Source organism: Manis pentadactyla, chromosome 5 (assembly GCF_030020395.1).
Source record: "Manis pentadactyla isolate mManPen7 chromosome 5, mManPen7.hap1, whole genome shotgun sequence".
Lineage (NCBI taxonomy): Eukaryota > Metazoa > Chordata > Mammalia > Pholidota > Manidae > Manis > Manis pentadactyla.
The window spans coordinates 123836318-123863389 of NC_080023.1; the positions used below are offsets into that span (position 1 = coordinate 123836318).

Sequence of the window (27072 nt, forward strand, 5' to 3'; positions counted from 1 at the left end):
GATTGTGTATGTTTTGATGTAGTTGCTAGGTAACTGGGGTATATAGTGCTGTAGTGATACTAGCCAGGACTTTCAAGCCACAACATAAATAGCATATCTTAATTACCAGTTACTGGATGTTTAGGGACACAGTATTTTTTTTATTAAATGTTACAGGATATTGTACATTAAAAAAATTAAAGCAAAGAATCCAAAGAAGGATGCAAGATTGCCAGGAGAAAGGTGTTCACAATTTTTAGGTTAGGCTCAGCTCCCATAATGAGATGCAGTGATAAAGAATATAAAATAATAGTTTCTCTCCCAACTAATAGTTCTGAGGTTAGCACTGCAAGCTAGAAAGCTTTGTTCCACATCATTCAGGGACTTGAACTGAGGATGACCCTGCTATTTTCAACCATGGCTTTCAAGTCACTCTAATTATCACCATTCTAATTTACAGAGAAAGCACATGGAGCACATATGCAAGGATTTATTAAGGGTTGGGCCTGCCTGGTAATGGCTCATGTTTTTTCATATTCCTGTAGCGTGGTGACTTAGTTACATCCAGATGCAAAAGAAATAGTCACTGGCTGGAAGCCATATTCCAGCTATAACTTCATTACTATAAAAGCAGATAGAGGATTTGGGTGGCAGCTAACAGCTTCAGTGACAGGCCTCTTCTCTTCTTATTAAGTATTGTGCATAACCTTCCCACACATTAAACACACTCAACCCCTACTTCTCAGTGACTGATGGAGCTCAAAATCTAGGATCTCTATCAAGGTCCATCAGTTGTAGATGTGGCTTCTAATGGTCTGGCAACCTTTAAACTGATGGCCAAATTACTTGCTCTCGCCCTTGCCTCTTTCCATTTATAATGGTGTAGTGGGGTCAGTATACCAAAATAAAAACTCCCAGTTTGGAAAATGGAATAAAGGGAAACAAATATTCAAAGCAATTGTGGAATACTCCTGAGAGATCCAGTGACGATTCTGTTCTTAATGGTGAAGATGTTTCTTGATTCGGCTCTTGATTCTAATCTCTGGCAAGGGACTCCCTTGTTCATTGCCCTCAATGGCTTCCCCTCTCTGGAAAGTTATTCCTCATCCATTTTCCATCATGGCCGTGTCTAAAGCAGAGGTTGGTAGTGTGCCCTTCATGGGAGTGTGAAAACAGTTTGCTTCTTGCTGGTGTAAGCTTGGTGCCCACCATGAAGGTCACGCTCACACTTCTCTCAGTATATTTCCCTCAAAAACAGCCTTCTAGTCTCTCTGTCCAGTTCCACATGCCAGGAACCACAGTCAAGCTCTTTCCTACCACAGACGCTCACAGCATGCTTACTTGCATTCCTCACAGGACGTTGCCTCTACTAGAGGCTACATTGCAACCAGCTGAAAATAAGTCTGCCCTGGGAATGTACACCCAAATTGTCACATGGCACAGTTGGGTTCCTTTGGCTTAACAATTGGCGGAGAAGTCTTACTGGGCTTCCCTTTCCACCTCTCACACCTCAAAAATAAAACAATTTTGAGCCTTTTCTGCTTTTCATGGTAAAGAACAATTGGCTTTTCTCTAATCCTGTAAGGTTCCTCATACCCAATCTTTATTTATCCCTTCCATCTCTGCTTGGGAACTGGTAAGGTCCTTTCTTGTGATACCTTGATAGATGCATCTGTTTCACATTCTGGCTTTTCCAACTTCTGCTCCTAGAGCTATCAACTCAGTAGGTGACAATATGTTACCTAAAATACATGCCCCACTTGCTTGTCATATGCATGGTAAATCAATACCAAGCATTTTTTTGTTAGAACAGCATCTCACTTTAGGATATCAATTTCTATATTGGAAATTTAGGTGGGAAACTGTGTGCACACGGAGTTGCTGGCTTCTGACAAAGACTCCTCAACCAAACTTTGGCTACGTTTTCCTGAGCCCTCTTTTCAACTAGGCCTCATCTTAGTCTATGTCTTCAGCCTGCCTAGTCCAGTTTTAGCAAGAATTCTAGGCAAGTTGAGAGAAAATTCCTCCACTCTCAATCTGACCTCCCTGCTCTGCCGCCAGCAAGAGTCGTATTAAATCAGTTTAGCAAGCATCTCCCTACCCTTGATGTCAACTCTCAGTAATTTTCCATTCACAACCCCTCCACTCCTCACTGTAAGTCGCCTGCTATCTTTACTGTATTCAGAGCAAACAAAGCATCTCTTCCCCTATTGCAATAGTCCTGAGTAACGTCTGCCTTACCGTTTTAGCAAGTGTCAGAATAATTTTTTCTTTAAACTAACTCGCTTTAACTGCTGGTGGGATGATGATTGGCGGGGAAAATAAGCAAACACCTTTTCCTCAGGGTACCCCCCCGCCCACTCCAGTAGGGCTTCCCTCAATGCAACACTTACTAGCATTTCATCCAAAATTTGTCCTCTTTATATTCTCTTTGGACTTACAGCAAGTTACTATAGATCACAATCACTTATGAGGTACTCTTGGGGCCTTATGTTTGTGAATTTGCAATGTTTCAGATTTCATAAGTAGTATGAATAAGATTTGGGACAGCACCTGTAATCAATTTTGTTAACATTTTTATAGCAAAATATGTGAGTCTAATATTAAGTGTGATAAAGACTATATAAAAGCCTGCCAGGGTAGCCAGGTTTGGCTATCAAATAAATTTTAGTGTCAAACGAATAAACGATAAATTATAAGAGTTTTGTATTTTGGAATTACCTATGCATAATAAAAGTTTGTAAAAATATAACCAAAATCATGAGCAAGCAGCTTCAGCCAGTTTATAATGTTACCTTTCTTTTCCTGCCCATTACTCCTCCCTCTGATCTAGTCCCTTTTCCAAAACAAACATGAAAGGGTGAATTATAGAGACTAAAATTAATTTTGTGACCCAAAGCAAGGCAAAATTGATCGTAGTTCTTTGGAATTGTAAAGCTTTTGCCCATAATTGTGTTTTTCTCTAAAATTAAGACCCTCTAGTGGTTGTCCTCAGTTATAGTTCAATGCTGATAGAATAAAAAATTACCAGCAGATTACTACAGATTACTTTAGCTGTTAGTACCACCTGTTAATCATGAAAGAACAGAGAATGATTACATGATTTAAGAATTGGGAGAATGACTAATAACCTCTGAAGTACTCTGTATGAAAAATAGACTTCAGTTGATTTCACTTTAAACCATAGAAAAATGGCCATTTAGATTCAAGATGGTGGCGAGAGAGGTGAGACAGAAAACTCCTCCCAAAACCACATATAGTATGAAAATAGTTAATACAACTAACCCTAAAACAGCAACAGGAAAGAAGGCTGCACCAGACTGCATACACCTGGAGAACAGAGCAGATGTCACAAAACAGGGTAATGTACCAAAGCCTTGATCCACTGGGACCCAAACCCTTCACCCCAACTCACCAGCAGGAGGAAGAGAAACGGAGTGGGTAGGGGGTGGAAGCTTAGAACTGCTGAATACCCAGAGAGATCTACTTTGAAACACAACCTACGTTGTGTGGTGCTCTGAAGGTTGGTGGGGTTGGGGAGCTGGGACAGGCAGAGTGCTTGAGAGATTGAGGTTACGGCCGTTTGTACAGGACAGGGATCCACATCTGGCTGCTCTGGGACAAAGGAAAGGTGGGCGGTCTGAGAGGCTTCCTAGCAGTGAGAGGGCTGCTGAAGGGGTGGGGTTTGCATGGAGCTTGCTATGCGGGAGAAGGAAGAGGTGGACAAGGTTGTCTGGTGTGCTCTACCGAGCAGGTTGGGAGCTTTGAGGAGCTTCAGGTGCTCCATACCACTGGCTGGCTACTCAGCTCCAAGGCCCCTCACTGGAACATGCAGCCTGCTGTCCCTTCCTCCTGGCCTGCTGGGACTGGCTTGCAAACCGGCATTCACTGCACTGGTGTCATGCCAGCCAGAGGAAGGCCTCACCTACAATAGCTAGAGACACAAAGCACAGAGGCTTACACCTGTGTGCTCAGCCCACTGGCTCTGACACTGGGGACAGGCACTGCAGCTGGGAAACAGGAAATAGCTCATTCCTCCCCCCGGCACCAGCAGCACTGCCCTGTGACCCCCCTCACTCCAGGGGCTAAGCAGCCCCAGACACTAGAGCCTCTGGGCACTAGAGGGTGCCACATAGAAATAAGAAACACCAAAGGAACCTGGTTCAGACCAAAATCTCACAAACCCCAGAAAAAGGGCCAAATGAAACTGAAGTCACCAATCTTCCTGAAAGAGAGTTCAAAATAAAAATCATAAACATGCTCATGGAGGTACAGAAAAATATTCAAGAACTCAGGGATGAATTTAGGACAGAGATTCAATCATTAATAAATTCCACATCTGAAATGAAACATTCAATGGAGGATTTAAAAGCAGATTAGATGTAGTAGAAGAGATGGTAAATGGAACAAATTAGAGAAGAGGAATACAAAAAGCTGAGGCACAGAAAGAAAGGATCTCTATAAATGAAAGAATATTGAGAGAACTGTGTGACCAATCCAAACTGAACAATATTCACATTATAAGGGTACCAGAAGAAGGAGAGAGAGAACAAGGGATAGAAAGTGTCATTGAGGAGGTAATTGCTGAAAAATTCCCCAATCTGGGAAAGAGAGATAGTCTCTCAGGCCATGGAGGTGCACAGATCTCCCAACACAAGGGACCAAGGAAGACAACATCAAGACATGTAATAATTAAAATAATTAAAGTGGCAAAGATCAAGGATAAAGACAGACTTTTAAAAGCAGCTAGACAGAAAAAATGTCACACACAAAGGAAAACCTATCAGGCTATCATCAGATTTCTCAACAGAAACCTTACAGGCCAGAAGGAGGTGGCATGATATATCAAATGCAATGAAAAACAAAGGCCTCAAAATAAGAATACTCCACCCAACAAAGTTATCATTGAAATTTGAAGGGGGGATTAAACAATTTTCACATAAGAAAAAGCTGAGAGAATTTAACTCCAATACACTACCTCTAGAGTGCATTTTGGAGGGACTGCTATAGATGGAAGTATTCATAAGGATAAATAGCTGTCACCAGGGGAAATCAAACCACAGCAAAGTAGAGCAGTTAATTACTAAGCAGATGCAAAATCAAATCAACTATCCCCAAAGTCAAGGGATAAAGAGTACAGAATATGATACCTAACGTACAAAGAATGGAGAAGGAAGAAAAAGGAGGGAAGAAAAAGAACCTTTAAGTTGTGTTTTGTAATAGCATACTAAGTGAGTTAATTAGACTGTTAAATAGTAAGGAATTATCCTTGAACCTGTGGTAACCCTGAATCTAAAGCCTGCAATGGCAATAAGTACATACCTATCGATAATCACCCTAAATGTGAATGGTCTGAATGGACCAATCAAAAGACATAGAGTCACTGAATGGATAAGAAAACAAGATGAGTCTATATTCTGCCTAAAAGAGACTCACTTCAAACCAAAAGACATACACAGACTGAAAGTAAAGGGATGGAAAAAGATATTTCATGCAACTAATAGGGAGAAAAAAGCAGGAGTTGCAAGTACTTGTATCAGACAAAACAGACTTCAAAACAAAGAAAGTCACAAGAGACAAAAAAGGACAAGAGACAAGGAAGAACATTATATAATGATAAAGGGGTCAGTCCAACAAGAGGAATTAATGATTATAAATATCTGTGCACCCAGCACAGGGTCATCTACATGTGTGAAACAAATACTGATATATTTAAAGGGGGAAGTAAGTAAACGCAATGCATTCATTTTAGGAGACTTCAACACACCACTCACTCCAAAGGACAGATCAACCAGACAGAAAATAAGTAGACAGAGGCACTGAACAACGTATTAGAACAGATGGACCTAACAGACATTGACAGAACACTCCATCCAAAAGCAACAGGATACACATTCTTCTCAAGTACACATGGAAGTTTTTCAAGAATAAATTATATAATAGGCCACAAAAAAAGAGCCTCAGTAAATCAAAAAATATGGAAATCATACCAACCAGCCTCTCAGATCACAAGGGTATGAAACTAGAAATTACACAAAGAAAATGAAAGCCCACAAACACATGGAGGCTTAATAAGATGCTCCAAAGTAATGAATGGGTTAATGACCAAATAAAAACAGAGATCAAGCAATATATGGAGACAAATGACAACAATAATTCAATACTGCAAAATACTGGGATGCAGTGGAAGCTGTGCTAAGAGGGAAGTATATTGCAAGACAGGCCTACCTCAGGAAAGAAGAACAATCCCATATGAGCAGTCTAAACTCACAATTAACAAAACTAGAAAAAGAAGAACAAATGAGGCCCAGAGTCAGTAGAAGGAGGGAAATAATGAAGATTAGAGCAGAAATAAATAAAATTGAGAAGAATAAAACAATAGAATCAATGAAAGCAGAAGCTGGATCTTCAAGAAAATAAACAAAATAGATAAATCCCTAGACAGACTTATTAAGAAAAAAAAGAGTGTCTACACACATAAACAGATCAGAAAGGAGAAAGGAAAAATCACTACAGACACCACAGAAATACAAAGAATTATGAGAGAATATTATGAAAAATCATATGTTAACAAACTGGATGACCTAGAAGAAATGGACAACTCTCTAGAAAAATACAACATTCCAAGGCTGACCCAGGAAGAAACAGAAAATCTGAATAGACCATTACCAGCAAGGAAATTGAATTGGTAATCAAAAAACTGCCTAAGAACAAAACTGCTGGACCAGATGGTTTCACTGCAGAATTTTATCAAACATTTAGTAAAGACCTAATACCCATCCTCCTTAAAGTTTTCCAAAAAGTGGAAGAGGAAGGAATACACCCAAACTCATTCTACAAGACCAACATCACTCTAATACCAAAACCAGGCAAAGACACCACACAAAAAAAAGACCAATATCCATGATGAACATAGATGTAAAAATACTCAACAAAACATTAGCAAATGGAATTCAAAAATACATCAAAAAGATCATCCATCATGATCAAGTGGGATTCATCCCAGGGATGCAAGGATGGTACAACATTCAAAAATCCATCATGATGATCTACCACATCAACAAAAAGGACAAAAAAACACACGATCATCTCCATAGATGCTGAAAAAGCATTTGACAAAATTCAACATGCATTCATAATAAAAACTCTCAACAAAATGGGTATAGAGGGCAAGTACCTCAACATAATAAAGGCCATATATGACAAACCCACAGCCAAGATTATACTTAACAGCGAGAAGCTGAAAGCCTTTCCCTTAAGATGGAGAACAAGACAAGGAAACCCACTCTCCCCACTTGTATTTAACATAGTTCTGGATGTCCTAGTCATGGCATTCAGATAACACAAAGAAATAAAAGGCATCCAAATTGGCAAGGAAGAAGTGAATCTCTCACTGTTTGCAAATGACATGATATTGTACATAAAAAACCCTAAGGAATCCACTTCCAAACTACTAGATCTAATATCTAAATTCAGCAAAGTTGCAGGATACAAAATTAATACACAGAAATCTGTTGCTTTCCTAGACACTAATGATGAACTAGCACAAAGAGAAATCAGGAAAACAATGCCATGCACAAATGCATAAAAAAACAATAAAATACCTAGAAATAAACCTAACCAAGGAACTGAAAGACCTATACTCTGAAAATTACAAGACAGTCATGAGAGAAATTAAAGAAGATACCAATAAATGGAAATAAATCCCGTGCTCATGGATTGGAAGAATTAATAGTGTCAAAATGGCCATCCTGCGTAAAGCAATCTACAGGTTTAATGCAATCCCTATCAAAATACCAATGACAATCTTCAACCAACTAGAGCAAATAGTTCTAAAATTCATATGGAACCACAAAGACCCCGAATAGCCAAAGCAATCCTGAGAAGAATAAAGCAGGGGGAATTATGCTCCCTGACTTCAAGCTCTACTACAAAGCCACAGTAATCAAGACAATTTGGTACTGGCACAAGAACAGACTCACAGACCAATGGAACAGACTAGAAAGCCCAGATATAAACCCAAGCATATATGGTCAATTAATATACGATAAAGGAGCCATGGATATACAATGGGGAAATGATAGCCAGTGTTGGCAAAACTGGATAGCTATATGCAAGAGAATGAAACTGGATTATTGTCTAACCCCATACACAAAAGTAAACTCAAAATGGATCAAAGACCTGAATGTAAGTCATCAAACCATAAAACTCTTAGAAGAAAACATAGGCAAAAATCTCTTGAATATAAACATGAGCAACTTTTTCCTGAACACGTCTCCTCAGGCAAGGGAAACAAAATGAAAAATGAACAAATGGAACTACATCATGCTAAAAAGCTTCTGTACAGCAAAGGACACCATTAGCAGAATAAAAAGGCATCCTAGACTATGGGAGAATGTATTTGTAAATGACATATCTGACAAGGGGTTAACACCCAAAATACATAAAGAACTAATACGCCGCAACACCCAAAAAGCAAATAACCCTATTAAAAAATGGGAGGAGGATATGAACAGACAATTATCCAAAGAAGAAATTCAGATGGCCAACAGGCACATGAAAAGATGCTCCACATCACTAATTATCAGAGAAATGCAAATTAAAACCACAGTGAGATATCACCTCCTGCCAGTTAGGAAACATAGAAACAGAAAAGAATAGGAACAACGAATGCTGGCAAGGATGCAGAGAAAGGGGAATCCTCCTACACTGTTGGTGGGAATGTAAACTAGTTCAACCATTGTGGACAGCAGTATGGAGGTTCCTCAAAAGACTAAAAATAGAAATACCATTTGACCCAGGAATTCCACTCCTAGGAATTTACCCTAAGAATGCAGTTTCCCAGTCTCAAAAAGATATATGCACCCCTGTTTATTGCAGCATTACTTACAATAGCCAAGAAAGGGAAGTAACCTTAGCGTCCATCAGTAGATGAATGGATACAGAAGATGTGGTACATATACACAAAGGAATATTATTCAGCCATAAGCAGAAGACAAATTCTACCATTTGCAACAACATGGATGGAGCTAGAGGGTGTTATGCTCAGTGAAATAAGCCAGGCGGAGAAAGACAAGTACCAAATGACTTCCCTCATCTTTGGAGCGTAAGAACAAAGAAAAAACTGAAGGAACAAAACAGCAGCAGACTCACAGAACCCAAGAATGGGCTAACAGTTGCCAGAGGGAAAGAGACTGTGATGGATGGGTGGGAAGGGAGGGAGAAGAGGAATAAGGGGCATTACCATTAGCACACATAATGTAGGAGGTGGGCACAGGAAAGGCAGTATAGCACAGAGAAGACAAGTAGTGACTCTATAGCGTCTTACTATGCTGATGGACAGTGACTATAATGGGGTATGTGGTGGGGACTTGATAATGGGGGGAATCTAGTAACCATAATGTTTCTCATGTAATTGTATATTAATAATACCAAAAAAATAATAATAATTGCCATTTAAAGACAAGTTTACTGTAACAAGGACGTACATTGGCATGGAACTTAATTTGCCTTATAGTGGATGGGGAATGTTGAGGAGTGATGATAGAAGCTAAAGTAATACATTATAATCGATTGTATAATGTATTACACCATGTTTTATGTTGATATATTACAAATGGCTTATGAAATGTTTAGTCTAAGTTATTGAAACTTGAAAATATTCCTAAATTTTACAAAGAATGTAAAATTGCATTCATTTAAAAAAGACACAATATATATGGTAAGATGCTGTGTTAGGTATTAAAATGATTCTTTTTCAATTACCCAGTTGCCGACCTTCTTGAAAGCTACCATTACTCTTCCATGCATCTAGGTCTCTAGAAAAACCCAGATGCATTCTCAAATTCATTTTCTCTGTCATCAGCCTGCTTCATTGGACCTGTCAGATAGGGATAATTTTATTTATTTAACACCTCACAGCTGTCATACTATGGGATTACATGGGAATAATTTGGGAAGAGGTGAAAATTTAAGAGATTTAAGTAGTTATCTGGGATTAGCCATGTGATATTTCATCTCTAAATTCTGCTAGAGTTAAAACATAGCCATGATTAAAAAGAGAATGAAAAAACTTCATAGATGCCTAAAGTTGTTTTAATATGTTTTAACTGTCCTCAATAGTTTTCATCAAATACAAACAATTTTTGGATTAATGTTCTAAATTTCTATGATACATTAAATTCATTACTAGTGGCTAATTTTAATATGTAGGCAGTTCCATCCTGTGTCTTCCAAATGTGGACTGAAACTTCAAAAAGGCTACTAATTCTAGTAATATGTACCTTCCTAGAGAAATGATCAGTGGAAGCAAGGCTATCTTAAAAAAATAGTCAAGAAAAAGGAAGATACTTTAGCCTGGTTAGGTTAAAAAGCCTCCAGAAAAGGCCAACCAAAATAAATGCAAAATACATTTATTTTTCTCTTTTATTAGAGAAAAGATACAATTTACATAATCTTAAACAACAAAGTCAGATTAGGGTGGTAAAAGGAAAAGCCATCTAGTTATTAAAAAAGACTCTAATGCTTTGCCTACTGCAGTGATCTAGTACACATAGATGTAAGAGTTAAGTTTTGGTTAAACCTATAAGCCATGGTACATCCACAGAGGGTATATCTACAGGAAGGAGCCGTGAGCTGGCAAAACTGGTTGCTCAGAAAACTGCAAACTCATGGAGTTTAACCAAATGTTGAAGTTAAAATAAATCTGCAACTAAGAAAGTAAAAGAAGTTTTAATCAATCATTAGAAAAAAAGGTTCACATACAAGACACTTGTCAGGCAAGGTTTCCACAAAATTAAGGAAGAATTTCTCTCCTGAAGTAGGTTACTTTCAGAACATCCTCATCTAGAATCATTCAACATATCTAGTTCATTTGAACATTCCAAATACAAAGCAAGAAAGGGAGTCCTTGCAAGATGTGTTAAGTTCAGTTAGTATTAAATAAAAACAGTGGGTAACTATGTATTAAGTTTTCCCACCACCAATTTATGAAGGTTCAGAACACAGCAATGGAATTAAGCATTTATTTTCATTTTCAATTCACTCTCTGAAATAAGCAGTGGATAGTCTTACTGGCTGTGTTTGGCTTCCTTTAGTAAAAGAAGCTAGCGACTCCTTTTCTTATGCATATAATCTAAATGTATTGTTGGGAAGGGGCTGTGTGGGAACTGAGTGGGGGTGTGCCCAACAGGGGTATGATGTCTATAAAGGAATCCAAAATAATACCCAACTAGTATAAAGTTCTCTTCATAGTTAGTATTAAAGTAGTTTCAGTGGTCTCAAAAGATTTAGATCACATGCCAAAGGCTCTAACCTGTTACCCAACCATAAAAATCCTTAAAATATATTAAATGGCACAACACAGCTCCATTATATCTACTTCTGTGTCTTTGGTTAACAACTTTAAGAAGAGGAACAATAGTTGCTGTTATTTATCTTAGAGGCAGCTTTGAAGCTAGATGAGGTAAAAGACTTAGATTTGAATTTGTAAAAATACAGATACAAAGCATGATGATTGATACCAATTAGCCATTAGAATCTCAATGATAAGGTCGAAAATAATTAAAAGCCTCCCATGATGATTTACTAAAGAGGATATAATTTTAAAGAGAAAAAGTAATTATTTTCAGGAGCAATGTATGCATAAACAACCTTGTGAGTAGGTAAGCCATTCTGGCATGAAACCACCATAAAAGTTTGAAAAACATTCTGTACACTGTTTTGTTTTGATGAACCTATTATTATGTATTTGAATGTAAAATATGCTACACTATTAACCAGTTATTAGTTATGAATGACACAGACATTTCTGTTTTGTTTGCTTATCTGTCAACAAAGACCTCTTTAAAGGAATCTATAATTGAAGTGAACAATGGACCGTAACTACAATTTGGCAGAAACTAGGTAAATATGGGTCACATACAACACTTTCAATTGTTGATAGAATCAACCAACCATACAGTAACTTTATTGCATTTAGCTCTGTACAACAGAACACACTCTTTTATTATAGAACTGCCAGTTAAATAGTAGTATAGCCATTTAAGAGGAAATTCCAATAACTGATTTTTTCTAATAGCAGCAAAGTTGCTGCATATTATTCTGTTCTGTACAAACCAAAACTTTCTCCAAACTATTAAAACTGTGTAACTTTTAATGGCATTCATTTCTTAAATCTGATATGTAACATGCCACTTTTCTTTTATTCTAAATTGAAAGACCTTGTAACTTCAAAGTTTTTTTTTTCTCTGAAAAGAAAGACTAAAATAAGTGTCAGAAAGAGTAATATTTCTAGACAGCAGAAACAGGATGTGCAGATCGATTCAAGTTCATTTCTGGCACACTGATTTTAGAATGCCAGACATCTCTCAGGAATTAAAAATACTTGAATATAGTTTACTCTTTTCGTACTCTTCTCTTGCGTACTGACTTTACTGGGCCATCTCCAGATCCTGTGCTCTCATCTGCTTCTTTCATCTAGAAAAAAGATCATGAAAATGTTTATTTTGTTCAATAGGTAACTAGTAGGTAATAGTAAATAATGTATTTCTTAGTCTCTAAAATATATGTTCTAAAAATCAAATGCTATCTTCTATGTGTTCCTTTATGCAGCTGATTAAAAATGTGTATATAATAAATCAATGTGTTTTAATTTGTTCATCTTTTGGCTTGATTTCATGGTTAGAATAACTCTGCCTATGAACTATGCATCCGAGAAGGAATACTGCTAATGACTCAATTCACAATGTTATAATTTAGAACTCAATCCCAATGTCATCGTTAAAGACTATATGGTATTTGCATTGTGGGATATTCATAATATTTCTTTAAGTAATGAATTGTTGAACAGGTTCTACAGAGACTTTTTCAAAACTTCTGGCATAAAGTGCTTTGAGAAAAATTAGGAGAGAGGAGTGGGAAATATCAGGTTTATAGTTTGGGTTTTTCTTTCCTTTCTTATTCTTTCAAAATAAGCATTTATACATAAATTGAACTTGGGTACCAAAAGAAAACAATGAACATATTATATTATACAAAATAGTTATAATTATTTCTCAAGGTTATACTGTACAAAAATTGGCTTCTTTTTAGCTCATTGACAAACATATGTAAGATGTCTAAAAAGTTGCAAGATGGAGTTGATATATTTTTAAAGGTCCACAAAATTTTTGTGAAGCAAAATGTAACTAGAATACATATTCAAATAAGTAATTGCAAATATTAATATAAGAGTGATAGCTGAAACAATGACTGTTTAAAACTGGAAAAAATTATCTTCACCTGGCCCCCTCTTAATAGGGAAATCATACTGGATAATGGTCTCCAAAACCCCTTGAAAAGCTCATGCGGTAATTAAATTAGACCAGTGGCCAGGTATATGTATTGAATAACCTTTAGAAAACAAACAATAACAAAACAAGTTTATTTGGGAGATTGCTTCATGTAGACAAAATAGAAAGTTTATTTCACCGCATGCACCAGGCCAGGCAAAACGACTTTTCCCTGACCTAACGCTGTGCAATGAGAGTGTGAGGATGGGAACTCTGCGGCCTGAGACTGTGCAGCTCTTAAATGGCTAGAGAAACAACATGCTTTTGGGGCTGCTGGCCAAAAAACAAGTATATCCTGGATGGCTTCTGATTTCATAATAATGGACTGAAAATGGAGGCACTGTCACAATGCAAAAAAAGGAGTAGACACATATCAAGTTCATGGGAAAACGAGTTTATTAAAATTTTGAGAAGAATACCTTATCAGGCAGTTAGTACTCAACTCCCTAATTAATGAAATATTTCAAAATGTGAGAGTAAATTATGGAGACAGAATGTTTTCATAATGGCTCTAGAGAAAATTGTCTTGTAGTTAACAGAATTACTTTTTAAATATTCAAATGGGCCTATTATAGCTTTCAACAGCATACTTTAATGATAAAGTCATAATTTTTTATAGATGTGGCTCCCTGTATTTTCTAAACCACAAGCTTACTTTATGCTGTTTTCTTAGGCATTGAGATAATATAAAGTACAGTATTTTCTTGCCTCCTTTATGGATACATTTTCAAAACAATTGGAGGCTCTTATAAAAGCTTGGAGAAATATGGCAAAAAATTCCTCATAGACCAGATTGCTGCTTTTATTGAAGTAGTTTTTTATGGATAAAAATCACACATAGAAACTAGTTCATTTTCCTTTAAAGAGTTGCTTACCTCATCCTCTGATCCAGACTTATTTGATTTATTACCTTCTTCTTGTCCTTCTAGGATATCTATTTCTTCTTCACTCTTCTCCTCAGATTCACCTTCCTCTTCTAGAATACAGATGTTATTAAAGGCAAAGACTTGATGCCTCAGAATAGTGCTACTGGATACTATTAAATACAAGAGGGTTTATTTAAATCCCAATATTTTGAAGCAATTTCTTCCATTAGAAATTTTTTAAAAATTAAAAATGCTCCTTTTAACCACATTTAATAAATCACATTAGAGGAACTGTTTAGGTTTAAAGAATTTGTAAGCATTTAGTATTATGTAATATGAAAACCAAATAACATATGTGTGTGTATTTAATGTACACACCTACACATGTAAATATACATATATGTGTATGTGTGTGTGTTTTGAGAATATGGTTTTTAAGTTAACTGTTTCATCAGCTATTAAGTTAAAATAGTGCTCAAGACGTAAGTTTTAAAAAATGGCTCAGTCTGGAACCTGGTTTGGGACACCTGGCAAATATCAATAGTTTTATTTCTACCTAGAAGTGCATAAGGAAGTCTTGGGTGGACCCCCACCAAAAAGTCTCAGTTCTTCAGTTACAGCATCTGAAGGAGTACAGTACAGGGTGGGAAGGGAACACATGAATGAGCAGTACTTTCAGATTATTTATTCATTATGATAAACTACTTGATAAAACAAGAGCCACTGGAAGACAGTGTTGATTTTGTTCCTGCCTCACCTGCCTTACACCTATTACTCTTCCATAGATACCATGGTCTATACCTCCCACCTCATCTACGTTTTTAGAAGCAAGAAAAGTCCTTGCAAAAACCTATAGCATAAGGGACTCATAGCTGCTAGGCTTTAAAGTGACTGAATAGTAGTATTCTTTCTTCCTAGAAGACAAAAACTCTATAAATAGGATGGCTGCTCAGGGGGGACAGTTACTTCTCTTTGCCGTAATCATGCATTCTTGGGGATTCAGATGGTATCACTTCGACAACAAGCAAGAACAACAGCGAGTGTTTACCAGATGATCTAGTCTTTTTATGAGTTTTGCCCAGGGTCCCCATTATAAGTCACTATCATCGTCTTACCCTTTTCAAGAATTTCCCCATCGCTTTGCCTTTTGTCCTCTTCCAAGTCTATTGGCTTCTCCAGGGCTAGTGTTTCCTCCTTTACTTCTTGCTCCAGTGCTCCCTTTGTTTGTGGTTTACATATGTCATTTTTTTTATATTCTGCATCTTCATATTTTTTCTGTGGTAGTTTAACATAAAGTATTTTTACTAAAAGCAAAGCACTATTTTTTTAAAAGTTTTCTGCAGTAACATGTCTCACACAGTGCACTATCAGTAAACATTTGCAGGAAATTTAATTTATTACTTTTAAGAACCACTTGCTCAGTTTGTAGAAGTCCAAAACACTAAGAGGTTTCAAGGTGAAAGAAATTCATTTTATTTACCTTTACTATCCTTGGCCAATAAAATGCAGTAATTACTGCTATTGGAAGCCCTGCTATTACAAGATAAATGAGCCAAAGCCACGGGTGCTCTTCAGCAGCTGCCATTAGTTGTTTAAGTATACCAGGCTATAGAAGAAATAAGCATAAAAATGAATTGAGATTTTACAAACCTGCATTAGGAAATACAGACTACCAAAAACATATTTTCACCCACGTGCTTTATATTAGGAAGTGATGAACTTGTAAAAAATGTTTTATTTCCCTATGTTATACTTTGTGAAGTTTAAACTCTAATGTATTAGCATGCATCTCTGTTTAAGACTTTGTAGAAGATATGTTGCTTCGTGCATAGGTGGAAATTGCTAACCTATCAGCAATAATTATGACAATTTTATTTTGTTGGAATATTTCAGGAAAAATACTCTTTAAGGATATATTTTTTTGTGGTTCATTTAGAAGTATACAACTTTTCTGTACTTTTCAAGGACTTATTAATAAAATAAACCTGAGAATTATTTTTTTAATACTGAATTTCATGTAAAACCTTCAGTAAGGAAATTGTTTCTCTTATTAAAAGATTTAGCTTAATCTTTTCTAAATAGTGTTAAGATTTTGGGGGGGAAAAGCTGGAAACAATAATATTAAATTTTAAATTCTCTACACTCCTCTAAGTGAAAAGTAGTTAAAATAAAGAATAATATTTAGATTACCATTGCCACATGGAATTTGAATTAAAAAGCTAATAAAGACATTAAGTAGTCTTATTTCTATAAATAGCAAATAGGCATTAAAACCCATTATGGCATCATAATTTAATGAATGGAATGCAGATTTACATTATGTATAGTTTCTTACATAGTTTATCATGAAGTTGCATCATAATACAGTAAACTAAATATTTTGCCTACATAAATGAATTAAAGTACATTTCTTTTGCATTTAGCAGTTATTGCACATTTACCTTTTCTGTAACTTATAACCAGGACCAAGTCCTACTAGTACTATATGATAAATACTGTACCTCATTAGCATTTGCTATCATTATTTTCACTCCCCAACCATCTGCAGCCCAGTGATCTGCTACTTCCTTTTCTGAACAGATAATGAAATTATCAAAGTAGATATCAGAGGTCATAGACCAAAGTTCTAATCCAAGAGCATGGAAAGAAGTCAGAAGAAATGGATGATCATCTTCAAAATAATCTGGATTAGGAATTTTTCGAGGACTCCAGATTCCCTGGAAGAAGAATAATTTTAAGATATTTTCAAATAAAATAATTTCATTATAAAAGCTACTCAAGTAGTAGTTGCTATTGAATAAAATGAGCAATAATAATGAGAAAAAATGGAAACTTTAAGCTGATATTAATTTACTATTAATTCACTGGAAATAAAACAGTGTTTTTTCTTATTATATATATGATGATCCCTATGAACAATAGAGACTTTAAACTGCCAAAAAAGGCAAAGTAAAAATCCAACATACACAGAAATGAGTAATTACATGTCATAAGGAAGGGATACTATTTTAGACAAGCTTTTTTTTACACTTACTAAAGTTATTCAAGGCAAGATGTCATTAAAATTGCCCACATCAGAGAGATCACTCTATGGCAAAAATGGAGCCACTCTTTTTTAACATATATGCATGACAGGCTTCAGTAATCAACCACTGAATAATTCTGAACCTCAGAACAGTTATTCAACATAAAAGTTTCATTAGATCTTACATGATGAAACTCAACCAAATCAAACAAATATGACAATATGATCACTCACTGACTCACTCCACCATCATATGTATCTATCCTGTGCCAGGCACTAGGCCATGGGTACAGTGATGATTAAGACAGACGTGGTTCCTGTATTACGGAGTTTAAAGACTAATGAATGAGACAGACATTAAACAATAATAAAAATTTTGTAATAAATGCTATTAAGAAAAACTACAATGAGCAATTAGAATATGCAACTGCATATATATATAATACATACTAGAAAATGCTAATGAATAATTAGATAGAACTACAGATAGCATAGGGACTTTTACCCAAAAAGCTTATTACACTCAGAAGATGTCTGATCCATATTAGGGAAAAAAATCTGAATTTTAATAACACCACAAAGTAAGAAGCACATTAAGCAAGCACAGGCAATAATTACCAAAATGTATATAGTCTGAGTTGTCCTGATCAGAACTCATTTCTTATATTTAATTCTAAAATAGAAATTGAGGCAGAAAAAAGATGGCTGCAAGAGAAATGAGGCAGAAATCTCCTCCCCAAACCACATGTAATATGAAAATACAGCAAATACAACCATTCCTAAAAGAGTGATCAGAAATAAGATTGTACCAGCCAGTCTACATCTGGGAAAAGAAAACAAGAAATCTACATCAAGGAAAAGGGTAAAGTAACAAAGCTGCGACTGGTGGGACCCAAGCACTCCCCCCACACCAGATCACTGGCGGGAGGAAGAGAAACAGAGTGGGGAGGGAGTAGAAGCCCAGGAGTGCTAAATACCCATCCCTAGAAATCTACTTGGGGAGCACAAACCCACATTGCATGGTGCTCTGGAGATCAGAGGGGTTGGAAAGCAAAGACAGAGACAGATTCCAGCTATTTGTGGAGAAAGGTTCCCACAACAGGCTGCTCTGGGACAAAAGGAAGGCAGACACTTTTGAAAGACTTCCCAACAGTAAGAGGGCTGCTAAATGGGCAAGGATTACACAGAGCTTCTTGATCAGGTGGAAAAAATTATCCCGGCACACTCAGCCCAGCAGGTTGGGAATGTTCAGGAGCTTCAAGCCCTCCAACCCCCTGACTGGAAATGCAGCCCCGAGAACCCCCACTGTGCTAAACAGCCTGCTGCTCACTCCTCCCCTCCAGCACCTGCACACAAACCTGCAGCCCCTGCCATCAGCCCAGCCTACAGCAACCTCAGTGGCTTAATGCAGAGGCTGCTCTCTGCTCACTGGCCCTGACAGCAGAGGCTGGCTCTGTGGCTGGGAAAAAGGACAGAGTTCTCTCCTTAGAGTAGGCACCAGCACCAGTCGCCTGCGACCACTGCCATCACTCCAGGTGCTGGGCAGCTCTGAAGAGCAGAGCTTCTGGGAACTAGATGGTGCTGTCTAAACAAGCCTAATATTTTTTATTATACAATAGGATTATGAAAAGACAGAAGAAGCTTGTTCAATCAAAAATCCCTCAAACACCAGAAAGAGGGCTCAGTGAAACTGAAATCACCAATCTTCCTGAAAAATAATTCAAAAGAAAAGTCATAAGCATGCTAATGAAGCTACAGAAAAATATTCAAGAGCTAAGGGACGAATTCAGGAAGTTGAAGACACCTTAAAAATATAGTAACTGAAATTAAATATACAATGGAGGGATTTAAAAGCACATTAGATGAGGCAAAGGAGACAGTAAATGGAATATAAATTAGAGAACAGGAATACCAAGAATCTGAGGCAGAGAGAGAAAAAAGGATCTCTAGGAATGAAAAAATATTAAGAGAACTGTGTGACTAATACAAACGGAACAATATTCACATTATAGGGGGAGGAGAAGAGAAAGGGATAGAAAGTATCTTTGAAGAAATAATAGCTGAAAACTTCCCCAAACTGGGGAAGGAAATAGTCTCTCTGGCCATGGAAGTGCACAGATCTCCCAACACAAGGGACTCAAGGAAGACAACGCCAAGACATATAATAATTAAAAATGCAAAGATCAAGGACAAGGACAGAGTATTAAAAGCAGCCAGAGAGTGAAAAAATTATCTTCTACTAAGGAAAATCCATCAGGCTATCACCAGACTTCTCAGCAGTAACCTTACAGGCCAAAAGGGAATGGCATGATATATTCAGTGCAATGAAACAGAATGAACTCGAACCAAGAATAATCTATCCAGAAAGATTATCATTTAAATTTGAAGGAGGGATTAAACAATTTCCAGATAAGCAAAAGTTGAGGGAGTTTACCTCCAACAAACAATCGCTACAGTGAATTTTAAAGGGACTGCTCTAGATGGAAGTATACCTAAGGCTAAACAGTTGTCACCAGAGAAAATAAAAACACAGTAAAGGAAGTAGATCAAATAATTACTGAACAGATGCAAAATTAAATCAGCTAACCACAAAGTCAGTCAAGATATACACAAAGAGTACAGAATATGACATTAACATTTAAACAGTGGAGGAGGAAGACAAAGGGAAAAAAAAGAATCTTCAGATTGTGTTTATAATAGCATAATAAGTGAGTTAAGTTAGACTGTCAGATAGTAAAGAAGCTGCCCTTGAGCCTTGGTAACCATGAATCCAAATCCTGAAATAGCAGTAAGTAGTACATATCTGTTGATAATTACCTTAAATGTAAATGGTCTGAAAGAACCAATCAAAAGACATAGAGTTTCAGAATGGATAAAAAAGCAGGACCCATTTATATACTGCCTTCAAGAGACTCACTTCAAACCAAAGACATACACAGACTAAAAGTGAAAGGAGAGAAAAAGATACTTCATGCAAACAGGAAGATAAAAGCAGGAGTTGCAATACTTGTATCAGATGAAATAGGCTTCAAAACAAAGAAACTAACAAGAGACATAGAAGGACATTATATAATGATAAAGGGGTCAGTCCAACAAGAGGATATAACCATTATAAGTATGTATGCACCCAACATAGGACCACCCAAATACATGCAACAAATACTAACAGAATTAAAGGGAGAAATAGAATGTGATGCACTCATTTTAGGAGACTTCAACACACCACTTACTCCAAAGGACAGATAAACCAGACAGAAAATAAGTAAGGACACAGAGGCACTGAACAACACATTAGAACAGATGGACATAACAGATATCTACAGAACACTCCACCCAAGAGCAAGAGGATTCACATTCTTCTCGATTGCACATAGAACATTTTCCAGAATAGATCACATAGTAGGCAACAAAAAGAGCCTCAGTAAATTCAAAAACACTAAAATTGTACCAACCAACCTTTCAGATCAGAAATGTATGAAACTAGAAATAAATTGTACAAAGAAAACAAAACAGCCCAAAAACACAATGAGGCTTAACAACATGCTCCTAAATAATCAATGCATCAATGACCAAATAAAAACAGAGATCAAGCAATATATGGAGACAAACATAAACAGTTCAAAGCCCCAATTTCTGTGGGACACAGTGAAGACAAGTCTAAGAGGAAAGTGTATAGCAATTCAGGTCTATTTAAAGAAGAAAGAACAATCCCAAATGAAAAGTCTAAATTCAAAATAAATGAAACTAGAAAAAGAACAACTGTGGCCCAAAGCCAGCAGAAGGAGGGACATAATAAAGATCAGAAAAGAAATTAATAACATTGAGAAAAATAAAACAATAGAAAAAATTAATGAAACCAAGAGATGGTTCTTTAATAAACAAAATATATTAAACCTTAGCCAGACTTATCAAGAAAAAAAGACAGTCTACACACATAAACAGAATCAGACATGAGAGAGGAAAAATCACTAAAGACACCACTGAAATACAAAGAATTATTAGAGAATACTATGAAAAAGTATGTGCTAACAAATTGGATAACTTAGAAGAAATGGACAACTCTCTAGAAAAGTAACCTTCAAAGACTGACCCAGGTAGAAACATAAAAACTGAATAGACTAATTACCCACAACAAAATTGAATTGTTAATCAAAAAACTACCTAAGAACAAAATACCTGTACCAGAGGGCTTCACTGCTGAACTTTATCAGACATTTAATGAAGACCTAGTACCCTTCCTCCTTAGAGTTTTCCAAAAAGTAAAAGAGGAGGGAATACTTCCAAACTCATTCTATGAGGCCAACATCACCCTAATACCAAAACCAGGCAAAGACAACACAAAGAAAGAAAATTACAGACCAATATCCATAATGAACATAGATGCAAAAATACTTAACAGAATATTAGCAAACCAAATTAAAAAATACATGAGAAAGATCATACATCATGATCAAGTGGGATTCATTCCAGAGATGCAAGGATGGTACAGTATTTGAAAATCCATCAACATCATGCACCTCATCAACAAAAAGGACAAAATCACATGATCATCTCCACAGATTCTGAAAAGGCATTCGACAAAATGCAACATCCATTCATGATAAAAACTCTCAATAAAATAGTTATTGAAGGTGAGTATATCAATATAATAAAGGCCATATACAACAAACCCACAGCCAACATCATACTTAACAGTGAAAAGCTGAAAGCTTTACCTCTAAGATAGGGAACAAGACAAAGGATGCCCATACTCCCCACTTTTATTCAACATAGTACTGGAGATCCTAGCCACGGCAATCAGACGACACAAAGAAAAGGTGTCCAGATTGGCAAAGAAGAAGTTAAACTGTCACTGTTTGAAGATGACATGATTATTGTACAAAAAAACCCCTAAGGAATGCACTCCAAAACTACTAGAATATCTGAATTCAGCAAAGTTGCAAGATACAAAATTAATACACAGATATCTGTTGCATTCCTATATACTATGAAGAACTAGCAGAAGGAGAAATCAGGAAAACAATTCTACTCACAACTGCATCAAAAATAATAAAATACCTAGGAATAAACTTAATCAAAGAAGTGAAAGACTTATATCCTGAAAACTACAAGACACTCTTGAGAGAAATCAAAGAAGACACCAATAAATGGAAATACATCCCGTGCTCATGGATAGGAAGATTTAATATTGTCAAAATTGCCATCCTACCTAAAGCAACTACAGATTTAATGCAATCCCTATCAAAATACCAAGAGCATTCTTCAATGAACTAGAACAAATAGTTCTAAAATTCATATGGAACCACAAAAGACCCCAAATAGCCAAAGCAATCCATAGAAGGGAAAATAAAGCAGGGGCAGGGGGGATTATCTACTACAAAGCCACAGTAATCAAGACAGTTTGGTACTGGCATAAGAACAGAGCCAAAGATCAATGGAATGGAATATAGAACCCAGATATAAACCCATACATATACAGCCAATTAATATATGATTGAAAGAGCCATGGACATACAGTGGAGAAATGACAGCCTTTTCAACAACTGGTGTTGGCAAAACTGGACAGCTACATGTAAGAGAATGAAACTGGATTACTGTCTAACTCCATACACAAAAGTAAACTTGAAATGGATCAAAGACCTGACTGTAAGTCATCAAACCATAAAACTCTTAGAAGAAAAAACAGGCAAAAATATCTTGAATATAAACATGAGCAACTTTTTCCTGAATGCATCTCCTCAGGCAAGGCAAACAAAAGCAAAAATGAACAAGTGGGACTACATGAAACTAAAAAGCTTCTGTACAGCCAAGTCACCATCAGTAAAACAAAAAAGCATCCTACAATATGGGATAATATATTCATTAGACATACCAGATAAGGGGTTAACATCCAAAATATATAAAGAGCTCACATGCCTCAACACCCAAAAAGCAGATAACCTGATTAAAAAATGGACAGGGGATCTGAACAGACACTTCTCCAAAGAAGAAATTCAGATGGCCAACAGGCACATGGAAATATGCTCCACATTGCTAATCATCAGGGAAATACAAATTAAAACCACAATGAGATATCACCTCACACCAGTTATGGCCAATATCCAAAAGAGAAACAACAGTTGGTGAGGATGTGGAGAGAGGGGAACCCTTCTGCACTGCTGGTGGGAATGTAAATTAGTTCAATTCCACTCCTAGGAATTTACCCAAAGAAAACAAGATCCCAGATTCAAAAAGACATATGCACCCCTATGTTTATCGCCGCACTATTTACAATACCCAAGACATGGAAGCAACCTAAGTGTCCATAAGTAAATGAACAGATAAAGAAGAGGTGGTACATATCCACAATGGAATACTACTCAGCCATAAGAAAGAAACAAATCCTACCATTTGCGACAACATGGATGGAGCTAGCAGGTCTTATGCTCAGTGAAATAAGTCAGGCAGAGAAAGACAAATACTAAATGATTTCCCTCATTTGTGGAGTATAACAATGAAGCAAAACTGAAGGAACAAAATAGAAGCAGACTCACAGACTCCAAGAAGGGACTAGTGGTTACCAAAGGGAAAGGTGTTGCGGAGGTTTTGTGGGAAGGGAGGGATAAGTGGATAAGGGGTATTATGATTAGCACAGATAATATAGGGGGGGCATAGGGATGGAAGTATAGCACAGACAAGACAAGTAGTGACTCTATAGCATCTTACTACGGTGATGGACAGTGACTGCAATGGGGTGTGTTGGGGGCACTTAATAATATGCGTGAAGGTAGTAACCACAATGTTGCTCATGTGAAACCTGAGCATAGGATTGTATATCAATGATATCTTAATAAAAAAATAAAATAAAATAGAATTTGATTCCAAAGTGATCATCAACTGATTAGTAGGGAAAAATACAATGTGAACTCACTGGTCTTTAGTTCTTCATTTCATTCCCTTAGAAAATTAAATAAATATAATTTAAACAAATTAATTTTCTTTGACTTCTTGAGATAGCTAAGAAACACTATTACAAATCAATTTTCTGAAAGCTGATGTAACTATCAATTACTGGATATATAACAGAAATACTATTAATTTTACTATGGGACTGGAACAAATGGGTGTTACCTGGTAGTTAGGATTATCTATTAGGGGAGGTCTCCAGACTCCTTTGTATTTTGGATTATCTATCATGGGAGGTCTCCACTCACCACACCCAATCTGACAAGCTGGATTAGAAATACGAGGTGCCTCCCACTCTCCATCCATGTCTTCATTCCTTAGGAAATCAGAACAAAGCAAATATAGAAACTTCACCCTGTCAGTCATATAAACTAGTAATAAGAATCAAGAAACCTTTGAAATTGATAATTGAAGATGAAGAATGCTTACCAGTCATCAGGTTTTTTAGCATTAGGATCTGGAATAAATTTTGGGTCATCATCTAGCCAGCCATCAGGTTTAACAGCATTTGAATCTTCTATTTGGGCAGGCTCACTTTCATCCCTATAAATACAGCATTTTATGTTAATTATTAATTACTCAAAAAGTTTAAAATGGACATTATAAAATTCAGAAGGTATTAAAGGCATTTTCTATGCTTCTGTTTTTGCCTACTACTTTCCCATCTCTCGTTCACCTAAGTCTTCTGCTGACCTGCCAAACTTTTGTATGTATTCCTTGTGTTTTAATGCATACTTGCACATATGGATACTTTTGTTACACAAATGATACCATTCTACACAGAGTATTTTAAATATTCCTTTTGTTCATTTAAAAACTCATTCATTCATCAGCAAACATATATTGGATGCCTACTATGTCTCAAGACTGTCCAAGGAACTCTGTTTATATACATATATATCTGCTTCATTCTTCTGAACAGTTGCATAGTTTTCCACTTTGCAGATGTACAAGTTTATTTAACCTATCCTTGAGGGGCATTTAGTGTTTCCAGAAATTTTAAATTACAAATAATGCTATAAGGAATATACTGGAAATTAATAAGAAATTATCTGACAGTTATATCGATTGAAAGTACTTTTTCCAGCTTCTCATGTACTTTTTTATGTAGTTTATGCTGTGTTTTTTTTTGCCATATACAAATCACTTATTTTCATGTAGTTTATTATTTTCTTTTACAATTCTTCAGTTTTATGTTGCATTTGGGGGGATTTTCTTACTCCAATATATATTTTTTAACTTTCAAAATTTAATTCTAGAAATTTTATATTTTCATTTAAAAACACTTAGAAATGTATATTCTTAGGTATAGAAACACCATCATAGTAAGTACTGAATAAAACTACTAATGTAATTTTCATCTCTTCTGAAAAGTAGAAATTTTAAACAAGAGGCTACATTATGATTTTCCAAACAAAATTTGAGTAACAAAATAAACTGAAATAATTAACTCTATATACCTAAAGTGTTGTACTCGCCTGATATCAATGTTACCTTCAGACTCTGAGACTTAAGGTAAGCAGAGTTCAAAATTTAATGTAACATTTATTTTAGCACTTTATAAAACAAATTCTAACATGTATCACCAACTAGAAGAAGTTGTTACATGCAGTTTCTATCATTTAAGGGCCTAGTTATTTCCCAGCCTTACTCTTTAGGAGTAAACAAATAGGAAGCAATGTTAGAAAACCCACCTGGAGGGATGCAGCCCTACTTTTTCTGATAGCATGAATTCATTAAAGATATGTGCTAAGAAGTGACTAATTAAAAAGAAAACATACTGTTCTTCCTACCTTGTACAAGCTACTTCCCAATCATACTACTTGTCTGAAGGAAAAGACATCTGCATTACTAATCGGTATACCTTTTTAGCTACAAGAATTAAAAAGTTAACACTGTTGCTTATCCAGAAGTAATACTCTATATTATGAATAGGTAGTAACCTTAATGTTTATGAACAAACAAGAATTAAAAAAAAATTATAGTAGACATTTCCTAAATGTAGACACAGAGAAAAATTGGTTTAAAAAATGAACAGATCTGGCAGGAGAGCGATTCGAGATGGCGGTGTGAGAGGTAAGACAGAGAACTCCTCCCACAACCACATATAATATGAAAATAAAGTTAATACAACTAATCCTAAAAGAGCAACAGGAAAGAAGGCTGCATCAGACTGCATACACCTGGAGAACAGAGAAGCCATCACAAAACAGGGTAACTAATGTACCAAAACCTTGATAAGGCGGGACACAAGCCCTTCCCCAGCCCCAGCTAACCAGCAGGAGGAAGAGAAATGGAGCAGGGAGGGGGAGAAAGCTTAGGACTGCTGAACACCCAGCTCTGGAAATCTGCTATGGGAGCAACAACCTGCATTGTACGGTGCTCTGGATAGTAGTGGGGTTGGAAAGCTAAGACAGGGGGAATACTTGGAGAGACTGAGATTCCAGCTGTTGGTGAAGGACAGGGACCCAAATCCGGCTGCTCTGGGACAAAGGAAAGGCAGGTAGTCTGAGAGGCTTCCTAGCAGTGTGAGGGCTGCTGAAGGGGCAGGGTTTGCATGGAGCTTGCTGTGCAGGAGAAGGGAGAGGTGGACAAGGTTGTCTGGGCGGGCTCTGCCAAGCAGGTTGGGAACTTTCAGGAGCTTCAGGTGCTCCATCTCCCTGGCTGGCTTCTCAGCTCCGAGGCCCCTGACTGTGATATGCAGCATGCTGTGCCTTCCTCCTGGCTTGCCGGCACCAGCTTGCAAACCAGCAGTACCTGCCCTGGCATCATGCTAGCCAGAGGGAGGCCCTGCAAACAGGAGCTATAGACACAAAACACAGAGGCTTACACCTGTGTGCTGGCTCACTGGTTTGGATAGTGGAGACAGGCATAGCAGCTGGGAAGCAGGCACAGCTCTTTCCTCCCCCCAGGCACCAGCACTGCT

General features: G+C 36.7%; 1 protein-coding gene across 1 annotated transcript in view; it reads right to left on the reverse strand.

Annotated features, from left to right (window-relative positions):
* Positions 1–10695: 10695 nt before the first annotated feature.
* The window catches only part of CLGN (calmegin), a 56916-nt gene continuing 40539 nt past the window's right edge, over positions 10696–27072 (reverse strand). Inside the window, exons 9-15 of the mRNA XM_036930716.2 lie at positions 24576–24689; positions 24312–24462; positions 16678–16893; positions 15657–15782; positions 15292–15451; positions 14186–14286; positions 10696–12456 (exon numbers count right to left, since the gene is read on the reverse strand). Of these exons, the coding sequence (XP_036786611.2) occupies positions 12376–12456; positions 14186–14286; positions 15292–15451; positions 15657–15782; positions 16678–16893; positions 24312–24462; positions 24576–24689 (949 nt within the window). The 3' untranslated portion in view covers positions 10696–12375. The remainder of the gene's footprint in view (positions 12457–14185; positions 14287–15291; positions 15452–15656; positions 15783–16677; positions 16894–24311; positions 24463–24575; positions 24690–27072) is intronic.